The sequence below is a fragment of the Maylandia zebra genome, linkage group LG3 (genome assembly GCF_041146795.1).
Source record: "Maylandia zebra isolate NMK-2024a linkage group LG3, Mzebra_GT3a, whole genome shotgun sequence".
In the NCBI taxonomy this organism is placed as follows: domain Eukaryota; kingdom Metazoa; phylum Chordata; class Actinopteri; order Cichliformes; family Cichlidae; genus Maylandia; species Maylandia zebra.
In genome coordinates, this window is record NC_135169.1 from 56,098,392 (window position 1) to 56,122,012 (window position 23,621).

Sequence of the window (23,621 nt, forward strand, 5' to 3'; positions counted from 1 at the left end):
TTACAAAGAGGTGGAGGTGGTGGGGCCACAGCACCATCATCACTGAGTGCCATAGGACACTTAACCTTTGTTTCCATATGCTGGGAACTTCCTGTTGTTCCAAGGAGGACTGGAAAATGTGTGAAAATCTCCCAGTCAGTTCCTCACAGCACACTTCAATCATTTCCCTCCCACAGCATCAGGACCAGGGCTTTTTCTCTCTTTGGTCCCACTAAGAGATTTCCACACAAACACCTCATCAGTGGGACTCTCAGAGCTACCAGCCCTTTGCTACAATCACAAAGCTCTTCATTGAAATCAATGATATCAAAGCTGGAATCCAATGAGTCCAAGTCTTCTGCTGATTCAGCATCACATTCATCGTTGCTCCTTGTCCTGCATCCCCACCATGGACTTCATTCCTTTCCAAGCCAGCCTTGAGTGTCCTTTATTCAGCTCATCCTCTGCTTTACTTTTACACCTGATTTTAGCTGCTTTATCTCTCTTTCAACAAGTTTCTGTGCCTCAATCTTTTTCTTCTCTTCCTCATAACAAGACAGCTTCTTCTGCCTGAGAACATGTTGGAGTGATTTACTAATCCAGGGCTGCTTATTGGGGAAAATACTTCCTGTTTCCAAAGTAATCCCCATTTTTCCCAGAAAGAAATGTAAGTAGAAATCGATGATCTCAGTGAGAACATGAGCCTTTAAAAAGTCCCAGTGGGTGCAGTCAAAGCAGTCCCTCAGTCCCAGTATAGAGTCTTTGGTCCAGACTGGAACAACTGTGTGCCCAGTTTGAGCTCTCTTCAGTGCTGTGACCTGACAGACCCAGAGGGGCCATCACATCACATTTAGAAGCTCCCCTAATGGAGCCACAACACATGTCCAATACTTAGTCTGTCTTGTTGGACCAACTGGAAGAAATGATTCAAGGACTTAGTCACAGAACAGAGATTCAAATCTCCAAAATCCAACTGGCTGCATCAGGACATATAGTCTGAAACTCTGCACAGTTTCCTGTTTGAAGCTGCTTCCTGTTGGCTTCAGCTGTTTGGAGTTTCCATTTTCTAAACTTCTACATTCTGAACCTTCTTCAGCTCTGAACAGATGATGAAACACTGAATGATTTCAAGCTCACACTTTGTCTAATAAACTTACATCTTTCATTCTTTATACAGATTGATGGGCTGTGGTTTGTCAGAGATCAGCTGTGATTATCTGGCAGCAGCACTGAAGTCCAACCCCTCCCATCTGAGAGAGCTGGAGCTGACCTACAACAACAAGCTGCAGGATTCAGGAGTGAAGCATCTGTGTGGTTTCCTGGAGAGTCCAGGATGTGGACTTGAAACTCTGAGGTCAGTCAGCATGTTTTAGTTGTGCTGAGATGAATATGATGTGAAAGTTGTGCTGACACTAAACTGCAGACATCAGGCTGATATTATACTGATCCACACTGAGGATCTTCATGGTAAAGTCTGTTTTCTTCTCTGGTTTAGTCCATTGACTGCAGCAGAACAATGTTCACATTTCAAACCTTCAAAGAAGAAGAAAAATCCTCCACTGGATAATTCACTGTGAAACTCTCAAACTCTTCATTCCACCTTAAAGTCTGTCTGACACTGAAATCCAAAGCAAAATGTGCGTTTGCTTTACAGACAGCAGTCCAACACAAACATACACACATCATCCAAAACACAGTCCAACATCCAAATCTCCTCCACTGCCAGCATGAATGATGGGAAAGAGAAGGAGGAACACTCTGACATTCAGGGTTAGAATGAGTTTCATGAAGCAGACTGTGAAGATCAAAGCTGCATTAGAAAGCTTACATGAATGAATGAGTGGACAGAAGTGGACAGAGATCATCTGAAGTACTTCAAAGGCTTTAAATCAGCACATTTCTCTTTATTCTTTATCAACTCTGTTAGTTTCTCTCAGTTTTCTGTGGAATGAAGCTAACAGCAGGCTAATAAGATGCTGACCAATAGGTTTCTATTAAAGGTTGTAATTTGTATATGAAAAAGTGCTTTGGCTCAGCAGGGATCAGCTTACAGGTAGAATACAGCTGCTGGATGGGATTAGCATGTCATAGCTATCTACCAAACTGCTAACTGGGGGATTTCAGGCCATCTATGGATCATTTTTGCTAACTGTTTATTCAGCTTAGGCTCACAGGGCTGCAGCCTGTGCCCTAGCTGTCATAGGGCAAGAGGCGTGGTCCACCTGCACAGGTGAGCAGTCCATCACAGGGCCAACAGAGAGAGACAGAGAAGCACTCTCTCACATCCACACCTACAGCCAATTTAGAAGCACCAATGAACCTAAGCAGCATTTCATTGGACTGTGGGAGAACATCCAACCTCCACAGAAAGGCCAACAAGCTTCAACCTACAACCTTCTTGCTTTAAGGCACTAGTGCCAACCACTTTTCCCCATTTCAGCCCAAATCCTGCATCTTCCTGTTTTTGACTCCAGGCCAGCTCCACTAACACTTTCTCATCAGACACTGCCACCTAGTGGAGGAAGTCTTAGTTCCATTTGAAGCTTCAGATGACAGTTAGTTCCTTTACAAAGAGGTGGAGGTGGTGGGGCCACAGCACCATCATCACTGAGTGCCATAGGACACTTAACCTTTGTTTCCATATGCTGGGAACTTCCTGTTGTTCCAAGGAGGACTGGAAAATGTGTGAAAATCTCCCAGTCAGTTCCTCACAGCACACTTCAATCATTTCCCTCCCACAGCATCAGGACCAGGGCTTTTTCTCTCTTTGGTCCCACTAAGAGATTTCCACACAAACACCTCATCAGTGGGACTCTCAGAGCTACCAGCCCTTTGCTACAATCACAAAGCTCTTCATTGAAATCAATGATATCAAAGCTGGAATCCAATGAGTCCAAGTCTTCTGCTGATTCAGCATCACATTCATCTTTGCTCCTTGTTCTGCATCCCCACCATGGACTTCATTCCTTTCCAAGCCAGCCTTGAGTGTCCTTTATTCAGCTCATCCTCTGCTTTACTTTTACACCTGATTTTAGCTGCTTTATCTCTCTTTCAACAAGTTTCTGTGCCTCAATCTTTTTCTTCTCTCCCTCATAACAAGACAGCTTCTTCTGCCTGAGAACATGTTGGAGTGATTTACTAATCCAGGGCTGCTTATTGGGGAAAATACTTCCTGTTTCCAAAGTAATCCCCATTTTTCCCAGAAAGAGATGTAAGTAGAAATCGATGATCTAAGTGAGAACATGAGCCGTTAAAACGTCCCAGTGGGTGCAGTCAAAGCAGTCCCTCAGTCCCAGTATAGAGTCTTTGGTCCAGACTGGAACAACTGTGTGCCCAGTTTGAGCTCTCTTCAGTCCTGTGACCTGACAGACCCAGAGGGGCCATCACATCACATTTAGAAGCTCCCCTAATGGAGCCACAACACATGTCCAACACTTAGTCTGTCTTGTTGGACCAGCTGGAAGAAATGATTCAAGGACTTAGTCACAGAACAGAGTTTCAAATCTCCAAAATCCAACTGGCTGCATCAGGACATATAGTCTGAAACTCTGCACAGTTTCCTGTTTGAAGCTGCTTCCTGTTGGCTTCAGCTGTTTGGAGTTTCCATTTTCTAAACTTCTACATTCTGAACCTTCTTCAGCTCTGAACAGATGATGAAACACTGAATGATTTCAAGCTCACACTTTGTCTAATAAACTTACATCTTTCATTCTTTATACAGATTGAGTCTCTGTGGTTTGTCAAAGATCAGCTGTGATTATCTGGCAGCAGCACTGAAGTCCAACCCCTCCCATCTGAGAGAGCTGGACCTGAGAGGAAACTACCTGAAGTATCCAGATGTGAAGCAGCTGTCTGATCTTCAGCAGAGTCCAGACTACAGACTGGAGACTCTGAGGTCAGTAGAGTGATGGAGTGAGTGGGTGGTGCTGTCAGCAGTATTGTACTAAACACAGTCAGTATGAAGCAAAGATCCAGTGTTTCCTGTAAAGCTGCAGCTTCTCAGTGAAGCTGTGAGAGGAGAATGGTGACAGGCTTCAGGATTGGACACAAACACTTCCTGTTTCTGACCTTTATGGTCACCATGGTAACGGCTGACACGCTCTGATCAAACACTGTCAACAGCCAATCAGCTCTCTGAACAAAGCAGCACGCAGACCAATGACTGCATTCATTTCCAAGTTTAAAGCAGTGAAGAACACAGTCTGTAGGTGAGGAAGAATTTAGTGAGAGCAGATGTTTGGATGGAATTCCTCCAGTTAACAGCTGGAACCGTCCATCTGGATTGTTGGGCTTGTTGTTGGGGTTCCTACAGAGCTCAGAGTCGACACACCAAGGTTCTTCTAATGAATGAAAGTCCAAACTCAAACTAGGAGGGAAAAACATTTTCATCAACTTCAATAAAAATCCAAAGATTAGAAAAAGTGAAGCAACAATGAGTCCTAGTACAGTCCCAGCACTGAAGTCCCTGCTGCTCTTTATACTGGATGTGCTGCATCACTGACTGACAGCTGATGAAGAGTCTCTGGAAACACTCGTTTATCTCCTCTGCTCTTCCTTCTTCTCTCTGCAGGTGGAGGTGATGATGGTAAACAGGACGGTGTGTGTGCTGAGAGAGGAGGAGCTGTGTCCTGATGATCCAGAGAGGTTGAAGCAGCAGCAGCTTGTGTGTAGAGACGCTCTGACTGGGCCATGTTACTGGGAGGTGGAGAGGAGAGCTTCATCCAGCAGTGACTGACAGAGGAATGAGAAGAAGTGCAGATGACTGTCAGTGCTGCAGAGTGAACTGCTCTGAGAACAGCTCCACTGTCAGACACAATGTAGAGTCCAGCATCATCCCTGTGTGTCCCTCTGGATCTGACAGAGGATCATCAGTGTATCTGGACTGCTCTGCTGCTGCTCTGTCCTTCTACAGTCTCTGCACAGTCTCTGTCTGACTCTGGCTTCAGACCCTCCTGGATCAAACTCACCTGGAAAGACTTTCAAACATCACTCAATAGATTTGAATACAGAATATATTTGATATATACTGTAGATGTACTGTAGAGTTGCAGTTTGTCACTTGTAAATACAGTCTGTGAGCAGCTGTGAGCTGAAAGATCTTTCTAGAAACACGAAATGTTTTCACTCTTCTGTTGCTTTTTCATATATTTCCACAACATTAATATTGATCCCACCTGTCTCACCTGTTTCATGCTTTTATACATAATAACAGGACACGTGTGATCTGAGCGCTGCTGTGGTTGCTGTGCTGCACGTCTTCATTTAGATAACAGAGACATCTAGTGGTTCAGAGGGAGAACTGCAGAAGGTGGAGCTGTGTTTTAGCATGGAAAACTTTTTATCTTTTAGGCGCAGATACAAATATGACAAGTATCAGTGTGAGATACAAAAGGTCACATCAGTCAGCAGAGGGAACAGTGATCACACAGCAATGTAAGAATAGAAACATAACAGTGAATCTGGACATGTATACAGAGGGAAGCAAACAAACAGGATGTAACACTACATTAAAGCCACAAATGGGAAGAAAACAAACACAAAGGAAAATATATTTGATCTCAGGAATCCAAATGTTGACAAAGAATACAAACACACATGGAGGGGAAAAGACAGCTATTTTTATTTGAAGTTATGTGTTTCCCGTACATTTTTGGCATTTATATTCTTGGTTGCTCTCTTTATATTTTTCACATGCAAAATGTGCCCATCTTTGGCAAGATTCACACTGCACCTGGAAAGGAAAAATAAATGGCTCATATTCTGTTTGGTGAATACTATTACTCAACATTTTAATTATGATTGGCAAGTAATGATACTAAGACTATGTGTTTCTTTTGTTTTGTTTTGTTTTACCATTTCAATCATGCTGCGGTCAGCGTTAGCATCTAACATGGAGCAAACAATGCAGTAGTCCTCAGCGTTCCCTGAAACACAATCATAGTTAGGTTTTAATCAAACATTATTTATTGAATAATTAAAAAATAATAGTACATTTTTTCCAAATATACTTCCTGGAAAATTAGTCTAAATTAGACTTTGAGAAGGGTCTTATCTGAAAGTGTTTGAAGAGCACTATTTGTACTGTGCTGTTTGAAAAGCACTATTTAAATTGGAAGTACGCACTAACGTGATAAGGACTTTACTGGACTTACCTCGATTTTCAAGTAGGGTGCAAGCTATCTGCATTCGCTCCAGCACAACTGGCTCTGTAGTGGTTGACACCTCACCGACCTCTCCAAAATCAAGGTAGTGTTCTGCAAACTGTGAGATTGATCATAATTAGAATGTAAAGTCTTAATTAGGTAAAGGATAGGATAATTATAAGCCACAAGGCTTCAGCCTATTCCTTTTTCAGTTACTGTATGATTAAGTACTTCTATGTAAAATGATCATCTTTGTTGTTGTTGACCGAAATAACTTTCACTTCACTTAAATTCACTTAAAGTCTTAATTCTAGCTAACAAGAAACTGAATCATTTGAATATGGGTTACCTTTAACAGTAAAACTCCACAACTGCTGGAATCCTGTCGCTTGTTGTGTTGCATAGTCTGTAACTGCCACTCCATGGTGTCTTCATGCCCTCTCATCCTCAGAAAATTCCTAGTTGAACAAAAGTGTTTGTAATGAAACAAGATTTTTTTTTTTTTTAATCTAAGAATAACACCTCAGTATCATACATACCTCCAGTTGCGCAGAATTTTCCTGTCATAAATGCCTTCATTCCCATGGGGTCTATGAGCAGTATTTTCTGTGCAGAAATGTTGACAATCTAAAGAAAAAGTTAAATTAAAAATTACAATTGTTTGTGCCACTGAAAACTTATTTAAAAATAACACTTTGTGCAAGAAACTGCTTCACAACAAATTATGCAAATTAATAACAAAATGAACACATACCACAAGAATCCAGTGTGTACCAAAGTTCACAGGGCACAGCCACGTCTTCAACTGGGAACTTCATCTGTGGGATTGGAAGTGCAGAGTAATTTGGATTTACTTAGGTACCATGCGTCTCAGGGTGTTTTCAAATATAGTCTTCTTTAAAGGAACCGAACTCTTTCCTCAGCAACAGAAAGGAGTCAACTGTTTGGACCACTTCTGAGCTTTCAACATACCAGTTGAGGCATCTGAACTGCCCAGAAAACAACGAGCTTGCAACTACTGAACAGAGCAGGTGTGCAGCATTCTGCACAAGTATACAAAAATGTTATAGAACAGTAAATAGGGTTTTTTAATTTTATTTCAAAATTAGTAGGTAAATGACATTTCTTACTTACCTTTCATCTGTCAATAACACGGTGCAGATATGCATCAATGACCTGTTTTGAAAAATCTGAGTTTATACAACAACATCAACAATTTTTGAAGTAACTGCTTGAGTGCTGTACACAAAAACATCTAAAGGAATAGAATTGCTGATAAAGGTTCTTTCTGCATATACTGGAACTGGGTATTATGATGTCACAGATGTCACAACATCTGTGTTGTGGTTGATAACATTTTTTCCTGTTGAAGTGAATGGGTGAAACCTTATCAGAGTTTTGCAATATAACCCCCCCCCCCCCCCACCCACCCACCTACCCGCACATTTTAAACTATTAATGGTCTCTGCACTGCAAATGCTTCAGAAGGAGCAGAACCTCGAAATCAGACTCAATAATGATAAGTTCTCTTACCTCATCAGAAACCACCGTGACCCCTGCAGTGTTCGAAAAGAGGAATCCAATAACTTGTATGGTCCAACAGCTGCCTCCAAGCGCCCAGTATCCTTTGCATGCCATAGCCTCTTTACTAAAAGAAAAATATGATAAGTTAGCTCAGGCATGCATGAGATTTCTAGTGGATAAGCTTGGTAAAGGCCAACGGGCCACAACAGGAAAAAAGTCAATACAATAGGCATGCATTTACACGCAGAGAAATAGGAAAGGTACAGCGGGTGGGCAAAATAGAAAATTACTGACAGGCAGATCCATTTCCAGACTTCCACAAGCTCAGTGCACGTTGCATGTTTCTTTACATCTAATATGAGTTGAAGACTGCAAAATGCAAACAAAGTCATGCAACAGTCAATTAAGTTGCAACGCCAAACTGGCAACAAATGACCAACTGGTCAAAAAGAGTTGTTCACTATGTCACCTTCATTTTCTAAGCTTTGTTTCCGGGAGGGAAGTTCTTGTTCACGCGTTTCTGGTCCTGGAACACAATTAAACTCCTTGTGTCAGCCGTTTTGGGTGCAGAATGAATCCTCTGGACTTTGCTGGCACTGAGGGTTAGCAGTAGGATGGCAGGGAGGCATCTTCAGGTCTGTGCTGCTGTTCACCGTCTGACTGCGAGTTGGGTATTTTTAATTGTCACTGATATTTACATGGTGGCTTCTTCTGTATGGCTTGATATGGTCAATGCTGTAGTGATTTCTTAAAGTTGCTCCTTCTGTGTTTTTTTAATCTCACACATTTGCCAGCGATGTCTTGAATGGTGTAGGGTCCTGAAAAATCTGGATCAAGTCTTCCTCCCTTCCTTCCACGTTTCATGTTCAAGAGAAGAACTCCATCTCCAACGCTGTACACAAGGTTTCTGTACTTCTGGACTCGTCTAGCATAAGCTTATGCATAAGCATAAGATTGTACTTAAACTGAAATATGACACCTACTCAGTGATTTACAACATAGAGGTAGGTTGTTTCCTCTTAAACATTTTAACTGCTTTCCTTACAAAATGAACTGGAAACCTATAAGTTCAGTCTCTGAGGTGCTCTGGGATTTCTCTCAGGGTAACGTCTGCCTGTTTGGTCAGAGTCCATAGTGCTCTGTGTGGAAAGTTCAGGTGTTTGAACATTGGTGGTTTCACGTAAACCCTGAACCTCAGGTGGTGAAGCGAGGGCAAACTCTTCTGAATCTTGAAGTGTAGATGTGTCCTCTCAGGTTGCTCTGGAACCACGTGACATTCTGCATCTAGAATCTGATCAACATGTCTACACCAGACTAAGTTGGCTCCAACATTTATGGTGTATATCAGCGGTCCGGTCCGTGAACGAATCGTGCCAGAATGCCATTTCTGACTTGGGTCTCTGTAGTCTCTGGCGAGAACTCTTTGTCCAACATTGAAGAACCTGGTTTTGTTTCTTGTTGCTTCCACCATGGAAGACTGTTTATCTTGGACATCCTTGCGAATGTCTGGTTTCAGCAAATCTAGACGTGATCTCAGATCTCATCCCATGAAGAGCATTGCAGGTGTGTGTCCAGTTGTTGCATGAGTGGTAAGACAGTAAAAAAAATTGTCAATTTTCTGTTGTAGTGGTTTCCCCTCTGTGCGACTGGCTGGTTCAGCTTTGTTGCAGGATGATGGTGAGCTGAAGTGATATGTCGTATGCCGTTACTCCCAAGGAAACACTGGAACTCCTCTCCAGTAAACTGATGACCATTGTCACTTACGAGCTGTTGTGGCAGACCTGTGCGTGCAAACGGTGACCAAAGACTATTGATCGTGCTGGCAGCTGTTGCTTGCTTTACGGGGAAGATTTCTGGCCACTTTGAGTGGGCATCAACCACAACCTGGAACATTTAGTCCATAAATGGGCCAGCATAGTCTATATGAATGCGTTGCCATGGAGCAGATGGCCACTCCCACGCGTGTACAGGTGCTGTTTGAGGCTGGCGCAGCGTCTGCTGGCAAACAATGCAGGATTTAGCCATATTCTCCATTTCACAATCAGTGCCTGGCCACCAAACATAGCTTCTAGCAAGACCTTTCATCTTAACACCCAAATGTCCATCGTGCAGTGAGTCCAGTACCTTTGTACGTAGTTTGGGTGGCAGATGACACGAGTTCCCCACATGACACATCCTTGGCAAACGGATAGTTGGTCTTTGTGGGTGGAGTACGCAGAGAACTGAGTGTCACTACAGGACGGCCAACCATTCACAGTAAGATCGTTTGACAAGATTGTGTTTTGGCTCGTTTCTCTTTTCACCTGAGCACTTGTGACAGGTAGGGGTTCCATTTGTGTAACATGAAACACAGTAGCTGGAGCAGTCATTTCTTCGGTGGGTTGCATGTGTGGAAGACGTGAAAGTCCATCTGCATTTCCATGTAGCTTTGTCCCTTTGAACTCAATGGTGTAGGTGTGTGCACCCAGGAACAAAGCCCAAGCAAGCGTGCCGCAGCCATGGTTGGAATACCTTTCTGAGGGTTAAAGATGGACACCAGAGGTCGGTGGTCTGTGATCAGGGTGAAGTGTCGTCCATATAAATACTGATTAAACTTCTTCACTCCCCACACTAGACTGAGTGTTTCTCTGTCTATCTGCGTATAGTTGTGCTCGGCTGCATTTAGGGACCTTGAGGCAAAGGCAAGTAGTCGTTCGGATCTATCAGGCATTTTGTGAGATAGCACGGCACCAATGCCATATGGTGAGGCATCACAGGCGAGGCGAAGTGGTAGCTTGGGGTCAAAGTGTGTCAGAACCTCCTCTGATGTAATGAGCTGTTTAACTTAACTAAATTAAATGCCTCTTCATAGTTTTTTGTCCATTTCCATTTGACATTTTGTTGCAGCAGAGAGTTCAGCGGGTGCAGGACTGTTGAAAGGTTTGGTAGAAACTTGTGGTAATAATTAATTAAGCCCAAGAATGAATGTAGCTGACTCACATTTTTAGTGTCTGGTGCCTTCAGGACTGCTTCAACTTTGTCCTCGGTTTTGTGGAGCCCATGTCTGTCGATCTTGTGTCCACAATACTCAATGGCATCCTTGAAGAACTCACATTTGTTTTTGTTTGCTCTCAATCCATATTTTTCTAGCCTGGCCAGGACTGCTGTTAGGTTAGCCAGATGAGTCTGACCGGCTGGAGCAGCATCTAATAACCCACTCACAAAATAAAGAAAAATAAAAACAAACCAACAAACACAAAAACACCAGGCATCATGATACAGACTTATAATTTGCACCAATGTTTTTTCGAAATTCTATACACGAAAGTGAGCGCGAGAGCCCTCGGTGCGCCTGCTCGCTGCCAAAGTCAAAGTAAACTTTATTGTCATCTCCGCTACAGACAGTCCAGTATACAGAGATATGAGATGACGAGGCTCCAGTTACAGCAGTGCAAGTAAACAAACAATAAGAAGAGTAAGAAAATAAATATACACTTTAGGACCAGGGGTAAAGGATCAATAACAATTTAAATTTACAGTTTGAGGGGAGGGGGCCCCTGCTGCTTCCAAAAAGAGCACATTTCATTTATAATGTTGTAAATCCAAGTCCATTATGTATTCATGATTTGAATCCTGGGTTGTGTGAAATCTCAGAAATGCACCCTAGATGAAGTGAATCTGTGAACTAAGGTGTAGGTCTATTAGATCATGTTGTGGTGATCCTTGTGTTGGGGGATTTGTGTTCATACTGGAGTGCAAAATTAAAACCAATGGAAGATGGACAAGAAAAGTTCAAAGCCATCATGGTGCTCAACTTAGAAAAAATAGAAAAGAAGAGGAGGAGAAACGAGCAAAAGATGCAGGTAAGCAGATGTGTGATTGGATAATGGCAGGTCATCCTGAAACAATCAGAATCAGAGTGAGTCAGAAATTATGTGGGTTACAGTTGCTCCAAGAAGAAATGGTAAAAAAACAAACAGTAACAGACTAAACTCCAAACAATACATTATGTTACAGATTTAAATATTAATTAGTCCTTGTCAATTGTTGATTTGTCCTGTTCTCATTGTATGACGAATTATGATGGCTGTTTGGTAGCCGTCTGCATACAATGCATACTCTCTGTGTGTGTGTGTGTGTGTGTGTGTGTGTGTGTGTGTGTGTGTGTGTGTGTGTGTGTGTGTGTGCAGCAGCTTTATGTTAATGTGTGTAAGGATTTGTGGGATTGTTCGCCCAGGGTGCCAAACAGGCTAGGACCGCCACTGCCTGCAAATAAACAACATTGACATCAAAAGTTTTACATTTCCTAAATGTATCCCACAATCTGAATATAACACCCACTTCCCCACGTTTGATCCGCTGTGTTAAATATGATTAAGAACAGAATGCAATCATTTGCAAATCCTGTAAACCAGTATTTTAAACAAAGTGAGAAAATGAAACATTTAAAGAAAAATATTAGCCCATTTTGAATTTGATGGCAGCATCCTCTCTCCATAAACTAAAGGCTTTACGATGTTTAGTGCTGGACCATGTTGGTTAATGTGTAAACTCAACAGTTTCCATTTTGATTAACCTGACCAACATCTAACATAGAACACCTTTGAAGTGGACCTCGCAGCCTGTGGATAACTTCAAACACGTCGAGGTCTTCAGAGGCTGAACTTTGACCCAGCATCACAAGGAGCGCCATAAACACTTGTTACGGTTATTAGAAGGAACCCAGCCTTTAGACATCCCCACAATGACATCGTGACCAAGGGTCTGTTGCATGATTTTTAACATGGCTACAATGTGTCGTCTGCTGAGTCATCGTTTAATACAACAACGTACTGAAAGAGAGCATTCAGCATCTGACTGAGCTGGACTAACCTTCCCTTTCAAAAGTGAAAACTGCAACATAAAACTGGAATACAACCAACTTCTAATGAAATGTAACATTTTATAACATGAACACAGATTCCAGGTGAGCTGTGTCTTCCAGGACTGGATTTACCAGAACAGGTATGAGGACGGTGCCTGACGGGCATGTACGAGCTGGAGTGGATCCCAGCTAACACAGGGTGAGGAGACAGACGACCGTTCACGCTCACACTTATTCACCAGTTAACCTAACCCCACTACCTGAATGTGTGTGAACTGTGGGAGGAAGCCAGAGTCCCCTGAGAGGACCCACACAAACACGGGGAGAACATCCAACCTCCACAGAGACTCTCTCTGCACTAAAAGCACAAAATAAAAATCACACCGTCATGTAATTTAAGAAACTGGTCTTAGAAAACATTTAATCTAATATGTCCACATGGAGCCCGTGTTAAGGTCTGTACTGGGCTTCAGAACATCAAGTGAACAACGTGAGATGGGACCTGAGTGCGTTGTCTCCTGATAGAAAGTGCTGAGGATCAGAAGGACTCAGGGACAACACGATATCTGTCCAGCAGAGGGCGGCATTATTCCAAACGGCTCATCGAACTATTAAACAAATGCACAGACTGCACAAACACAATGACTGCAACTCACAACGAATTACACCAATTACTACACCAAACTACAACATCGGCCTATGGCATCAATTAGTGCATAAAGCATACATCAAGTTACAGCCAAAAATGCATCAAAATGACTCAAGCTGGGGTCAACAGGTTTCCCCTCATGCTCACCCGACCTTTCTGCTCATCAGGTGCGGTGAACAGGTGAGTACAACCACATTTATCACCTAACACGCCCACGAGTCACGCCCCACACCCGTGCACCAATACAAGGTGTGCATTTAAACCAACCCTCTTAATCCAAAACAAAAAGGAACAACTCATATGGCTCCTACACTTGTGCTCAAGAACTCAGTCCTATATTTTAGGTTATTCTGAATAAATCGTTCATGCCCTCTCTTGGGAAAGAAGCTGTCGTGGTTCCTGGTCCTAAATCTAGTCGTCCAAAAGTTCTAAACGACTTCAGGCCTGCTGCCCTCACCTCAGTCTTTGAACAAATCATCAGAAATGTGATTATGGAAGACACTGAACTTCAGCTTGATTCAATGCAGATTGCACATAAGCCCAATAGAGGAGTGGAGGACGTGCTTTTGATTCTACTTCACCTGATTGTCAAACATGTAGAGAGTAAAGGACTTCAGTTCATCGATTTCTCTGCTTCTTTCAATAACACAGCCCCAGATTTGAATCAAAAGACTTTTAGAACAGTTTGAAATCCGGACAAACCTGAGCAAGTGCAGTCATATAAATATCTTGGGGCCATTGAGTCTGTTTTATCATGAGAATGATGCAGGACAAAGTCTTATAAAAGCAGCTTTGTCCCTGCTGCCGTCACTAAACTTAATAACTAATAACTGTTTTTCTGATTTGATTCATCGCGTCTAATTTCCAAATGTGTGTCTGTCAGGTTTAAATCGATGTGTGTGTTTGTGAAGGGATGACAAACGCTATTATTTTTCTGTAAAGCAAATTTACGTAAAAGTAAAGTAACCTTGATATGTCAGGATGTAGATGTCCCACCCAAAAACGCCATCAGCCCTGAAACATCGGTACTGTTCCAGGCAGCATTGCTGTCCACACGTCCATCAGAGTGTTAGAGGCGGCTGTCACAGATGTTGCAGTCTGCTCTCTGTTTCCATGAAACAACCACACTTGAAATGATCATTAAAGCTACCTGTACTAAAGGAAGCTGAGAACATGGCAGACGTGGGACTGACTGTGATCAGACTGTGACGATTGTTCTTGAGCAGATCTACAGGTCAGCTGTTCCACATCATGTTTCTAGGATGGAGCCGTTTGGAATAATGCCGCCCTCTGCTGGACAGATATCGTGTTGTCCCTGAGTCCTTCTGATCCTCAGCACTTTCTATCAGGAGACAACGCACCCAGGTCCCATCTGACGTTGTTCACTTGATGTTCTGAAGCCCAGTACGGACCTTAACACGGGCTCCATGTGGACACATTAGATTAACTGTTTTTAAGACCAGTTTCTTAAATTACATGACGGTGTGGTTTTTATTTTGTGCTTTTAGTGCAGAGAGAGTCTCTGTGGAGGTTGGATGTTCTCCCCGTGTTTGTGTGGGTCCTCTCAGGGGACTCTGGCTTCCTCCCACAGTTCACAGACATTCAGGTAGTGGGGTTAGGTTAACTGGTGAATAAGTGTGAGCGTGAACAGTCGTCTGTCTCCTCACCCTGTGTTAGCTGGGATCCACTCCAGCTCGTACATGCCCGTCAGGCACCGTCCTCATACCTGTTCTGGTAAATCCAGTCCTGGAGGACACAGCTCACCTGGAATCTGTGTTCATGTTATAAAATGTTACATTTCATTAGAAGTTGGTTGTATTCCAGTTTTATGTTGCAGTTTTCACTTTTGAAAGGGAAGGTTAGTCCAGCTCAGTCAGATGCTGAATGCTCTCTTTCAGTACGTTGTTGTATTAAACGATGACTCAGCAGACGACACATTGTAGCCATGTTAAAAATCATGCAACAGACCCTTGGTCACGATGTCGTTGTGGGGATGTCTAAAGGCTGGGTTCCTTCTAATAACCGTAACAAGTGTTTATGGCGCTCCTTGTGATGCTGGGTCAAAGTTCAGCCTCTGAAGACCTCGACGTGTTTGAAGTTATCCACAGGCTGCGAGGTCCACTTCAAAGGTGTTCTATGTTAGATGTTGGTCAGGTTAATCAAAATGGAAACTGTTGAGTTTACACATTAACCAACATGGTCCAGCACTAAACATCGTAAAGCCTTTAGTTTTTGGAGAGAGGATGCTGCCATCAAATTCAAAATGGGCTAATATTTTTCTTTAAATGTTTCATTTTCTCACTTTGTTTAAAATACTGGTTTACAGGATTTGCAAATGATTGCATTCTGTTCTTAATCATATTTAACACAGCGGATCAAACGTGGGGAAGTGGGTGTTATATTCAGATTGTGGGATACATTTAGGAAATGTAAAACTTTTGATGTTAATGTTGTTTATTTGCAGGCAGTGGCGGTCCTAGCCTGTTTGGCACCCTGGGCGAACAATCCCTCTGGCGCCCCCCCCCCCCCCCACACACACACACACACAGACACAAATCCTTACACACATTAACATAAAGCTGCTGCACACACACACACACACACACACACACACACACACACACAGAGAGAGTATGCATTGTATGCAGACGGCTACCAAACAGCCATCATAATTCGTCATACAATGAGAACAGGACAAATCAACAATTGACAAGGACTAATTAATATTTAAATCTGTAACATAATGTATTGTTTGGAGTTTAGTCTGTTACTGTTTGTTTGTTTACCATTTCTTCTTGGAGCAACTGTAACCCACATAATTTCTGACTCACTCTGATTCTGATAGTTTCAGGATGACCTGCCATTATCCAATCACACATCTGCTTACCTGCATCTTTTGCTCGTTTCTCCTCCTCTTCTTTTCTATTTTTTCTAAGTTGAGCACCATGATGGCTTTGAACTTTTCTTGTCCATCTTCCATTGGTTTTAATTTTGCACTCCAGTATGAACACAAATCCCCCAACACAAGGATCACCACAACATGATCTAATAGACCTACACCTTAGTTCACAGATTCACTTCATCTAGGGTGCATTTCTGAGATTTCACACAACCCAGGATTCAAATCATGAATACATAATGGACTTGGATTTACAACATTATAAATGAAATGTGCTCTTTTTGGAAGCAGCAGGGGCCCCCTCCCCTCAAACTGTAAATTTAAATTGTTATTGATCCTTTACCCCTGGTCCTAAAGTGTATATTTATTTTCTTACTCTTCTTATTGTTTGTTTACTTGCACTGCTGTAACTGGAGCCTCGTCATCTCATATCTCTGTATACTGGACTGTCTGCAGCGGAGATGACAATAAAGTTTACTTTGACTTTGGCAGCGAGCAGGCGCACCGAGGGCTCTCGCGCTCTCGCGCTCACTTTCGTGTATAGAATTTTGAAAAAACATTGGTGCAAATTATAAGTCTGTATCATGATGCCTGGTGTTTTTGTGTTTGTTGGTTTGTTTTTATTTTTCTTTATTTTGTGAGTTGGTTATTAGATGCTGCTCCAGCCGGTCAGAGAATCCCCCGCCCTCTCCTCTCAGTGCCGCAGGCAGCAGGCGCACCTTGCAAACGGAGGGCGCCCTTACTCCCAAAACTGATAGGTGCGTATGCAATTCCCAATATGCGCTGGCTGACATCGGGGCAGCATGAGTACGAGCAACTTTCTTTTTTTTTTTTGCCGATGCCCATGATGCCGCCCCGGGCAACCGTCCGTGTCGCCCGTATCTGAAACCGCTACTGTTTGCAGGGTTTAAAAATGTGTTTACTGTTTGAAACTCATACTTGGCCTTCTACTCTTCATGGCTGCTTAACGAAGCTAACAGGGTGGACAGTCTGAGGAGCTGGGAAAGAAAAGTGTCTGAACTACTTTAAATTTCTTGAAGACGTTTTATCCAAGAAGTTTCTTCAGTTCTGAGAGCGACTGTGGAGAATCCCAGGTTTAGGTCCGGTGTGAGTGTCCCCCTAAGAGGGTCATGGACTCCCTATTGATCCTCTGCCTAATCACGCAAGCCAAGGTGTGAAAACGGGTGTAGGTCACAATCAGCCAAGGGCTGTATCCCAATTCAGGGTCTGAAGCCTCAAAGGCCGCATTTTAAGGACGATTACGTCACAGCGACGCGACGAAGGCTGTCCCAATTCAAAGGCTGCTCGAAATGCGGCCCTCAAATGCGTCCTTCATTTCCCTGAATTTTAAGGATGTGGCGGTGTAGACTTCATGACCCAACATATCCCAGACTCCATAGCGCGGCGGTGGGTGTGGATAATTTTGCTAAAAAAACGGCGGAAGAGGGGCGGCTGAAGAGTAAACTGTGAGAAGTAAGTACTGAATATTATGTCACTTATTTATGTGCAGATGTTTAATAATGAAGAACATTAAAACATTCCTGTTGGCCACATGTTGGCAAAGTTATGTGACATTAGTGATGTTTGTACTTTCAGCGTTTACTTGGTTTTAAAGCCTTTACTTTAAAATATACGCTGTTCAATAGTCGACCTTAATCCTACAGAGAATGTGATGATTTTGTGGATAATTAAAGTCAGTCATATATCCACAAACACAACAAGCTGAAAGTCAGTGATGCTGCTCGGTTTGCAGTCCTGAACATCACGGCACAAGCAGGATTCACTGCACTGTTAATGTTAGCTATGTTATATTGCTGCCTCTGTTCGGTGGTGTCGAGCCAAACGGACTTTAACGTGTGTTTGAACGAGCTGACGGTTCACTCGTTAAGCTGAAAGAAAGATGCTTTAATCACAGCAGTCACACATGTGTCCACTGCACCATCTGGAACTCTTCTTGTTTAGCACTCGTAATAACACAAACACTAAATCCTCCTTCTCTGGTGCTGTTGTGTAGCAGTGTGTACACCTGAGACTGTCACCTGTCTGTCTGTCCTGCACTCTCTCTCTGTTTCTTTCTCTCTGATTGTGGAATAAAAGTATGAACATGTGTTTATAAGTTACACTTGTGTTTGAATCCTGCAGCTTATCACACATTTGATTTCCATGTGTGACGACTGCAAGTGTCCAGAGTGAGGACAGACTGAGGGACCCACTGCTGCACATCATCTGTGAGGCTTTGCAGCCCTGATGATCCACCAGGACAAACTCAGCAGTGTGTGAGGAAGAGGAGGAGGAAGAGCCAGCAGCAGCTGACAGATGGAGAGAATAGACAGACTGTTCCCTGTTTGTGAAGGACTGCTAGGAAAGTTTAACATAACTGTCTGTGCTGAATCAGTCTTATTAGGTAATGTTCAAATAATGTGATCATCCCAGTGTTTTCAGTGTGGGAGAAAGTACTCAGGGCCTTCAAGTTACACACTATGAAAGGCAGCAACAAGTTTAATGTTCAGAAACCTAAAGTCTGTATCAGCAGCAGAATGGAGCTAAAAATAAATGTTTGTTTCAGTTCTATGAAGCTTTGAGTATATCTATTCTGTATGACTTAAAGCAGTTATGACATGGTCTGATTTTCTCACCCAATAAAGGAATATTTCATTTATCAGTCTAATCTTCATTCTATCAGACACAGTTATCACAGCTCGTACATTTGCTTTTTACACATATATGTAAGCATTGAGCCAAATTTAGTAATGCCAACATATTAAAATAACAATATTTGTCTCTTGTATGTAATACATCTATATACACACTGTCACAGACACTTGTCTTTGAGTGAAGATTTAAGGTGATAGGAAATATAAATAAATGCAACTTGAATCTTTACTGAAGCTCAGAGTTCATGTTCACTGCTGTAATAACTAATAATGATTAATATAGTGACTATAATATTGGCCATATTATATTTACATTACCACAGTGAGATGACTTTAGTCTCATGAACAACATTAACTAATTGTTATTTACTAACTAATCTTAAATGACTGTTCAGTACAGAAATGAAGCCCAACAATCATGTTTTACAGTCCTGTGGTCTCAGCCTCAGATACTTATCACATCACACAGAGCTCATGTAGAAACAAATGTACAAAATACGTCCTCCTTCATTTCTGTCAAACAAAGCTGTATGAAACGTTTCCAGCTGTTACTATCATGGTTGCTAGGCAACCTGGGCAGCGCTACGAAGGTTAGACAGTACTTTAAGGTTGCAGACCCTGAATTGGGATACAGCCATGGTTTCAGGTGAACCCACTGTGAAACGTAGCCCCACCCTATCATGTGACTTACTGAGGTCAGAAGGCCCAGGATGTGAGTGGGCAACAGTGGACAGTTCAATTACAATTAAATGATATCTTGCTGTTAGCTTTCTGTTTTAATTTCTATGAACATTTTACTCAGTAAACTTTAATGCATTAGAAAGCATGTATTCAATATCAGGTATGGGTGCTGCATTGAAGAACCTTTTAAATGCAGCAGAGACCAGTCTAATATGTTTGCAGTAATGGGAAATGTCCAAACGCTTCTTTGGTTTCTAAAAGTAAACTTGAGGCACCTTCAGTTTTAAAAACAATCAGAATTCTTAACATTTCAGTGAAATGAAATAAAAACGTGGTCTCCCAGTTGTTTCTATGAAGTGAATCATATACTACAATTGGGTTTATGATGTTACGCCTGCAGTATATCATTTTAAAAACTCACATGTACAACACTCCTGTAACTCTGAACACAGGCAAAGACAGAAAACTCTTGCGTGTTGGCACTGCAGCACTTTAAAAAGCCACCGAGTGCACTAGACCACAGATGTTTAGGTCACTGCAGTAGGGACGTCAGGGGGATGAACCCTGACAGTTTAAAACTTGGCCGTTTATGCAATGAAAATAAAGATGAAATCTATAACACTGCGTGAAGCCACCTCACCTAACTGGTCCATTAGCATTCCTCCAATTTTGTGTAAAACTGAACAAAGGTGGAATGAAAGTCAAAGCTTCACATTACACCACCTGTAGTCATACATCATTGCATGATTAAGACGAAAGCCACAGCACTCTGTTCAAAGAGAATAAGACAAACTAGGGGAAACACTCAGACTGTGCCAAATCCAGTCTTTATTCAGGAATCCAAAAATACCAACAAGGTTATGAACCGGTCCATGACAGTCCAGTGGTAAAGAGAATGAACATGCTTTGAAATACAAGTCTGAAATGGATGGTCTGCATTAAAGATACATACAAAGCACATAAGCACATCTTGAGTTTTCACAAAAGCTATGCACATCCTGTACTCTGTATCGACTAGGTTTGGTGGCTGTGAGCTCCTTTCAAAGCTGTGAAGATTAAAAACAGAAAGGCCAAATACACGTATACATCCAAGACAAGCCGGCTGGAGCCGCCCCCCGCCCCCAAAAACCTGCAGGAGAGGGGAGGGGCCCACTATTAAAAAAACAAAACAAAAAAACCCAAAACAGACCCCACCCAGAGTAGTAAATGCACACTACCATAAAATAATGTAAGATTACTAATCTAAGACATTTAACCACTTGATGCAGACTTCATCCTGAGATGGCACAACTTGCTGAACCCTTCAGGTTATACAGTCTTCTGCTGGCCCTTCTTCCCGATCAGAGACTTGTGGATGTGTGGGATCACGCCTGAAAAAAATCAATGTTATAACAGTTTATATACTTGAACAGTTAAGTTTTAATTTCAGTAACCACTTTCAGCTGCTCCCTTGTAACAAAGAGTTGCCACAATAGTGTTGATGTTACAGTTTTACACCAGATGCAACACAAAAGGGATTTGTGCCTCAACAAAATGTGTAAACCCCTAGAGTACGAGAGTATAAGACCGTAACACAGTTCTCTGTAATGTTCGTACCTCCGCCTGCAATAGTGGCCTTGATAAGTGAATCCAGCTCTTCGTCTCCTCTAATAGCCAGCTGCAAGTGGCGTGGGGTTATACGCTTTACTTTAAGGTCCTTTGATGCATTTCCTGCCAACTCTAGAACCTGAAAGAGAGACAGCCTTTACAAAAAGATCAACACTTCAAGCAACGAAGTGCAAGATAAACGGAGCTTAGGGTCACCTCAGCAGTAAGGTATTCGAGAATAGCCGCGCTGTACACCGCCGCGGTGGCTCCTACTCTGCCGTGGCTCGTTGTTCTGGACTTGAGGTGTCTGTGGATACGGCCTACCGGGAACTGCGGGGATAATGACACGAGTGAACAGAAGCAAAGCCGTGCTGGCCGCCCGATGAGAGCCCGCCACCGACAAAGAGCCACTGACTTTTGGCTAATAGCTCGTGCTTGTGCAACCGAGAAAATGAATGAAATTTGGGGACAAACCTGCAGTCCTGCTCTCTGAGAGCGCGAAATCGCTTTGGTCTTGGTCTTTCCAGAGTCTTTACCAGCTTTACCACCAGCCTGTAAAACACCAGTACTATTAGTGTGCCTCCGCCGAAACGCGCCTTATTGTAGCCCAACATTAACTTAAGGTCCGCTTAATATTCGCTAGCCATGCTAGCGCTTCCCCAGTGAAGCCAGTGGGTATTTAGCATGCTAATCCACTACACCAGCCAATGCTAGCGGCCAACTGTTAACTAATAAAGAAAACGCAACGCTACCAAATAAAGATTTATTTCAAATAAACTACCTAAACAGAGTGTGTCGTTATAATATTTTGTTAATACGACATATAATACGTACCATATTTAAAAACTTACAAAGAAACTCTGACTCGGCAGCCAAAATAATATCCTCCGTCTACACTGAATATCGACTGTTGTTTGAACTAGACCCCCTCCCCCCCACCGCGGGTCGTTATATACAGCCATGGCTACCCGGATGACGGCAGTCACGTGATTACCGCTGAAGCTTTTCAGCCAATAAATGAGCTCTCTGTGCGGTTCCGTTCTAAGAGCTTATGGGTAATGTAGTTTATGTGGCGTATCTCGTTCCCATTTTATATCGAAATGAGCTGGCTTTAGTTTTTCTTTCACATGGCATTAACTTTTAATTTAGTATAGATAGAAGTCCCCACATACATTCATCTTCTTATCTGCTTATCCAGTTTAGGGTTTAGCAGGCAGAAACCTATCAAAGTTGATGGTAAAATTAAATAGCCCCATTTGGTCAAGCCTCGCCTCAGTGCGCCCCAGGGCAGCCGTGGCTACAATGTAGCTTGCCATCACCTGTGTGTGAATGTGTGGATGACTGAATGTAGTGTGAAGTGCTTTGGGGTCCATAGGGACTAAGTAAAGCGCTATACAAATACAGGCCATTTACCATGTAGTTTAGTATATGAAGCACAGCAGAGTGCTCACCCCGCCTCCCCCACGTACCAATTATCAGGGTCTTGCACGTTACCTCTTTTCTAAAAACACATATGTACTCGAGCAGAGGTCAGTGCAATAGCCTGGAAATCTAATTGCTCTGAATATCATTTAACTCTAAGGTTGGGAAATTGCTGCTATTCTTGTATAACTGGAAGAACTTTGCTGTAGCAGCATGATCAAATGTTTAAAATAATGGGATTCCCTGTGCTGACTGGGACAACTGGCCACACCATCAACAGGATAAAGCAACCAGCCACAAGCAGACAAAGAAAGCAAACTGAAGAAAAAGTTGGTGCTCTGTGTTTGAAGTAATTTAATTACAGCCTGCATCAATCCATCCATCCTAAATGAATGTTGAATGAATCTCTGTGTGTTACATAGATGTCACAAGCTACCTGTAAAAATTCCCAGGCAGAAAGAGAGAGAGACAGAGCAACGGCCACTCATAAAGATCAGCCAGAAATCTATCACTTCCTACAGCTGTGGCTCAGATATGCAAGATTTTAGCCAAAGACTGGGTGTAGACTCTGTTCCACTCAGCCTTGATAAGGAAATGGCTCGAGCATCATAATGATCTTTTACACCACTTGTTCCAACCACCCCAGATGATACAGGAAGAGGTGAAAAGTCGTCGACCAAAAGGCCGTTCAACCTGAGCAAAAGCCTTCTCGGCACAAAAAGAGATACAACTGAATCCTCCCTGCTGTGAGCAGGGATATACTGTAGATGATATCAAAGTCTCTGCATGTTGAAATGAATATGCCCACAGGGTATGAACTTTGTCTGATCCAGAAGTATGATTTTGGCAGTATAAGTTTTCAGATGCTTAGATCTTGGTTAGTCGTTTTGCTTGGACTGAGAGGAGAGATACAGGTCTGTACTATGAGATGAAAGTAGGGTCACAGTTCTGTTTCAAAATCAGAGCGATCCTGGCCAGATAAAGTGAATCCAGTACGATGCCCACTTCTTTAGACTGATTTAACATTCAAAGGACCGGGGACCAATAATATGCTCTATGCTTGTAACAGAAGGACCTGTCAGTCTGTTTGTGCAGCTTTCCAGCTGTCACACTCCAGCTCAGTCCGGCACTGCTCGCAACAGCCGGCTAAAAGAGAGGAGGGATGATTAGCTGATGGAGATCTGCTGTGTTGGTCAGCGTCCTCTGACCCCACCCCCACCCCCCTAAGCAGGAGAGGAAA

The 23,621-nt window shown here is 42.7% G+C and overlaps 2 protein-coding genes across 3 annotated transcripts in view; one reads left to right on the forward strand and one right to left on the reverse strand.

Annotated features, from left to right (window-relative positions):
• Positions 1-5,095, forward strand: part of LOC143416814 (protein NLRC3-like) — a 233,180-nt gene extending 228,085 nt beyond the window's left edge. The window contains exons 13-14 of the mRNA XM_076882437.1: positions 3,701-3,874; positions 4,550-5,095. Coding sequence (XP_076738552.1) covers positions 3,701-3,874; positions 4,550-4,559 — 184 coding nt within the window. The 3' untranslated portion in view covers positions 4,560-5,095. The remainder of the gene's footprint in view (positions 1-3,700; positions 3,875-4,549) is intronic.
• Positions 5,096-20,180: 15,085 nt separating this feature from the next.
• LOC112430984 (histone H2A.Z) lies at positions 20,181-21,932 on the reverse strand. 2 transcript variants are annotated; one of them, XM_076882005.1, is made up of 5 exons: positions 21,794-21,932; positions 21,434-21,511; positions 21,176-21,289; positions 20,969-21,098; positions 20,181-20,742 (listed from the first exon to the last, which is right to left on the reverse strand). In XM_076882005.1, exons 1-5 carry the CDS (start codon positions 21,794-21,796, stop codon positions 20,681-20,683), a joined length of 387 nt encoding a protein of 128 aa, XP_076738120.1. In that variant the 5' UTR covers positions 21,797-21,932; the 3' UTR covers positions 20,181-20,680. The 2 variants fall into 2 exon arrangements, with proteins under 2 accessions (XP_076738120.1, XP_076738119.1); XM_076882004.1 differs by having other exon boundaries at positions 21,811-21,923.
• Between the last annotated feature and the right edge of the window lie 1,689 nt (positions 21,933-23,621).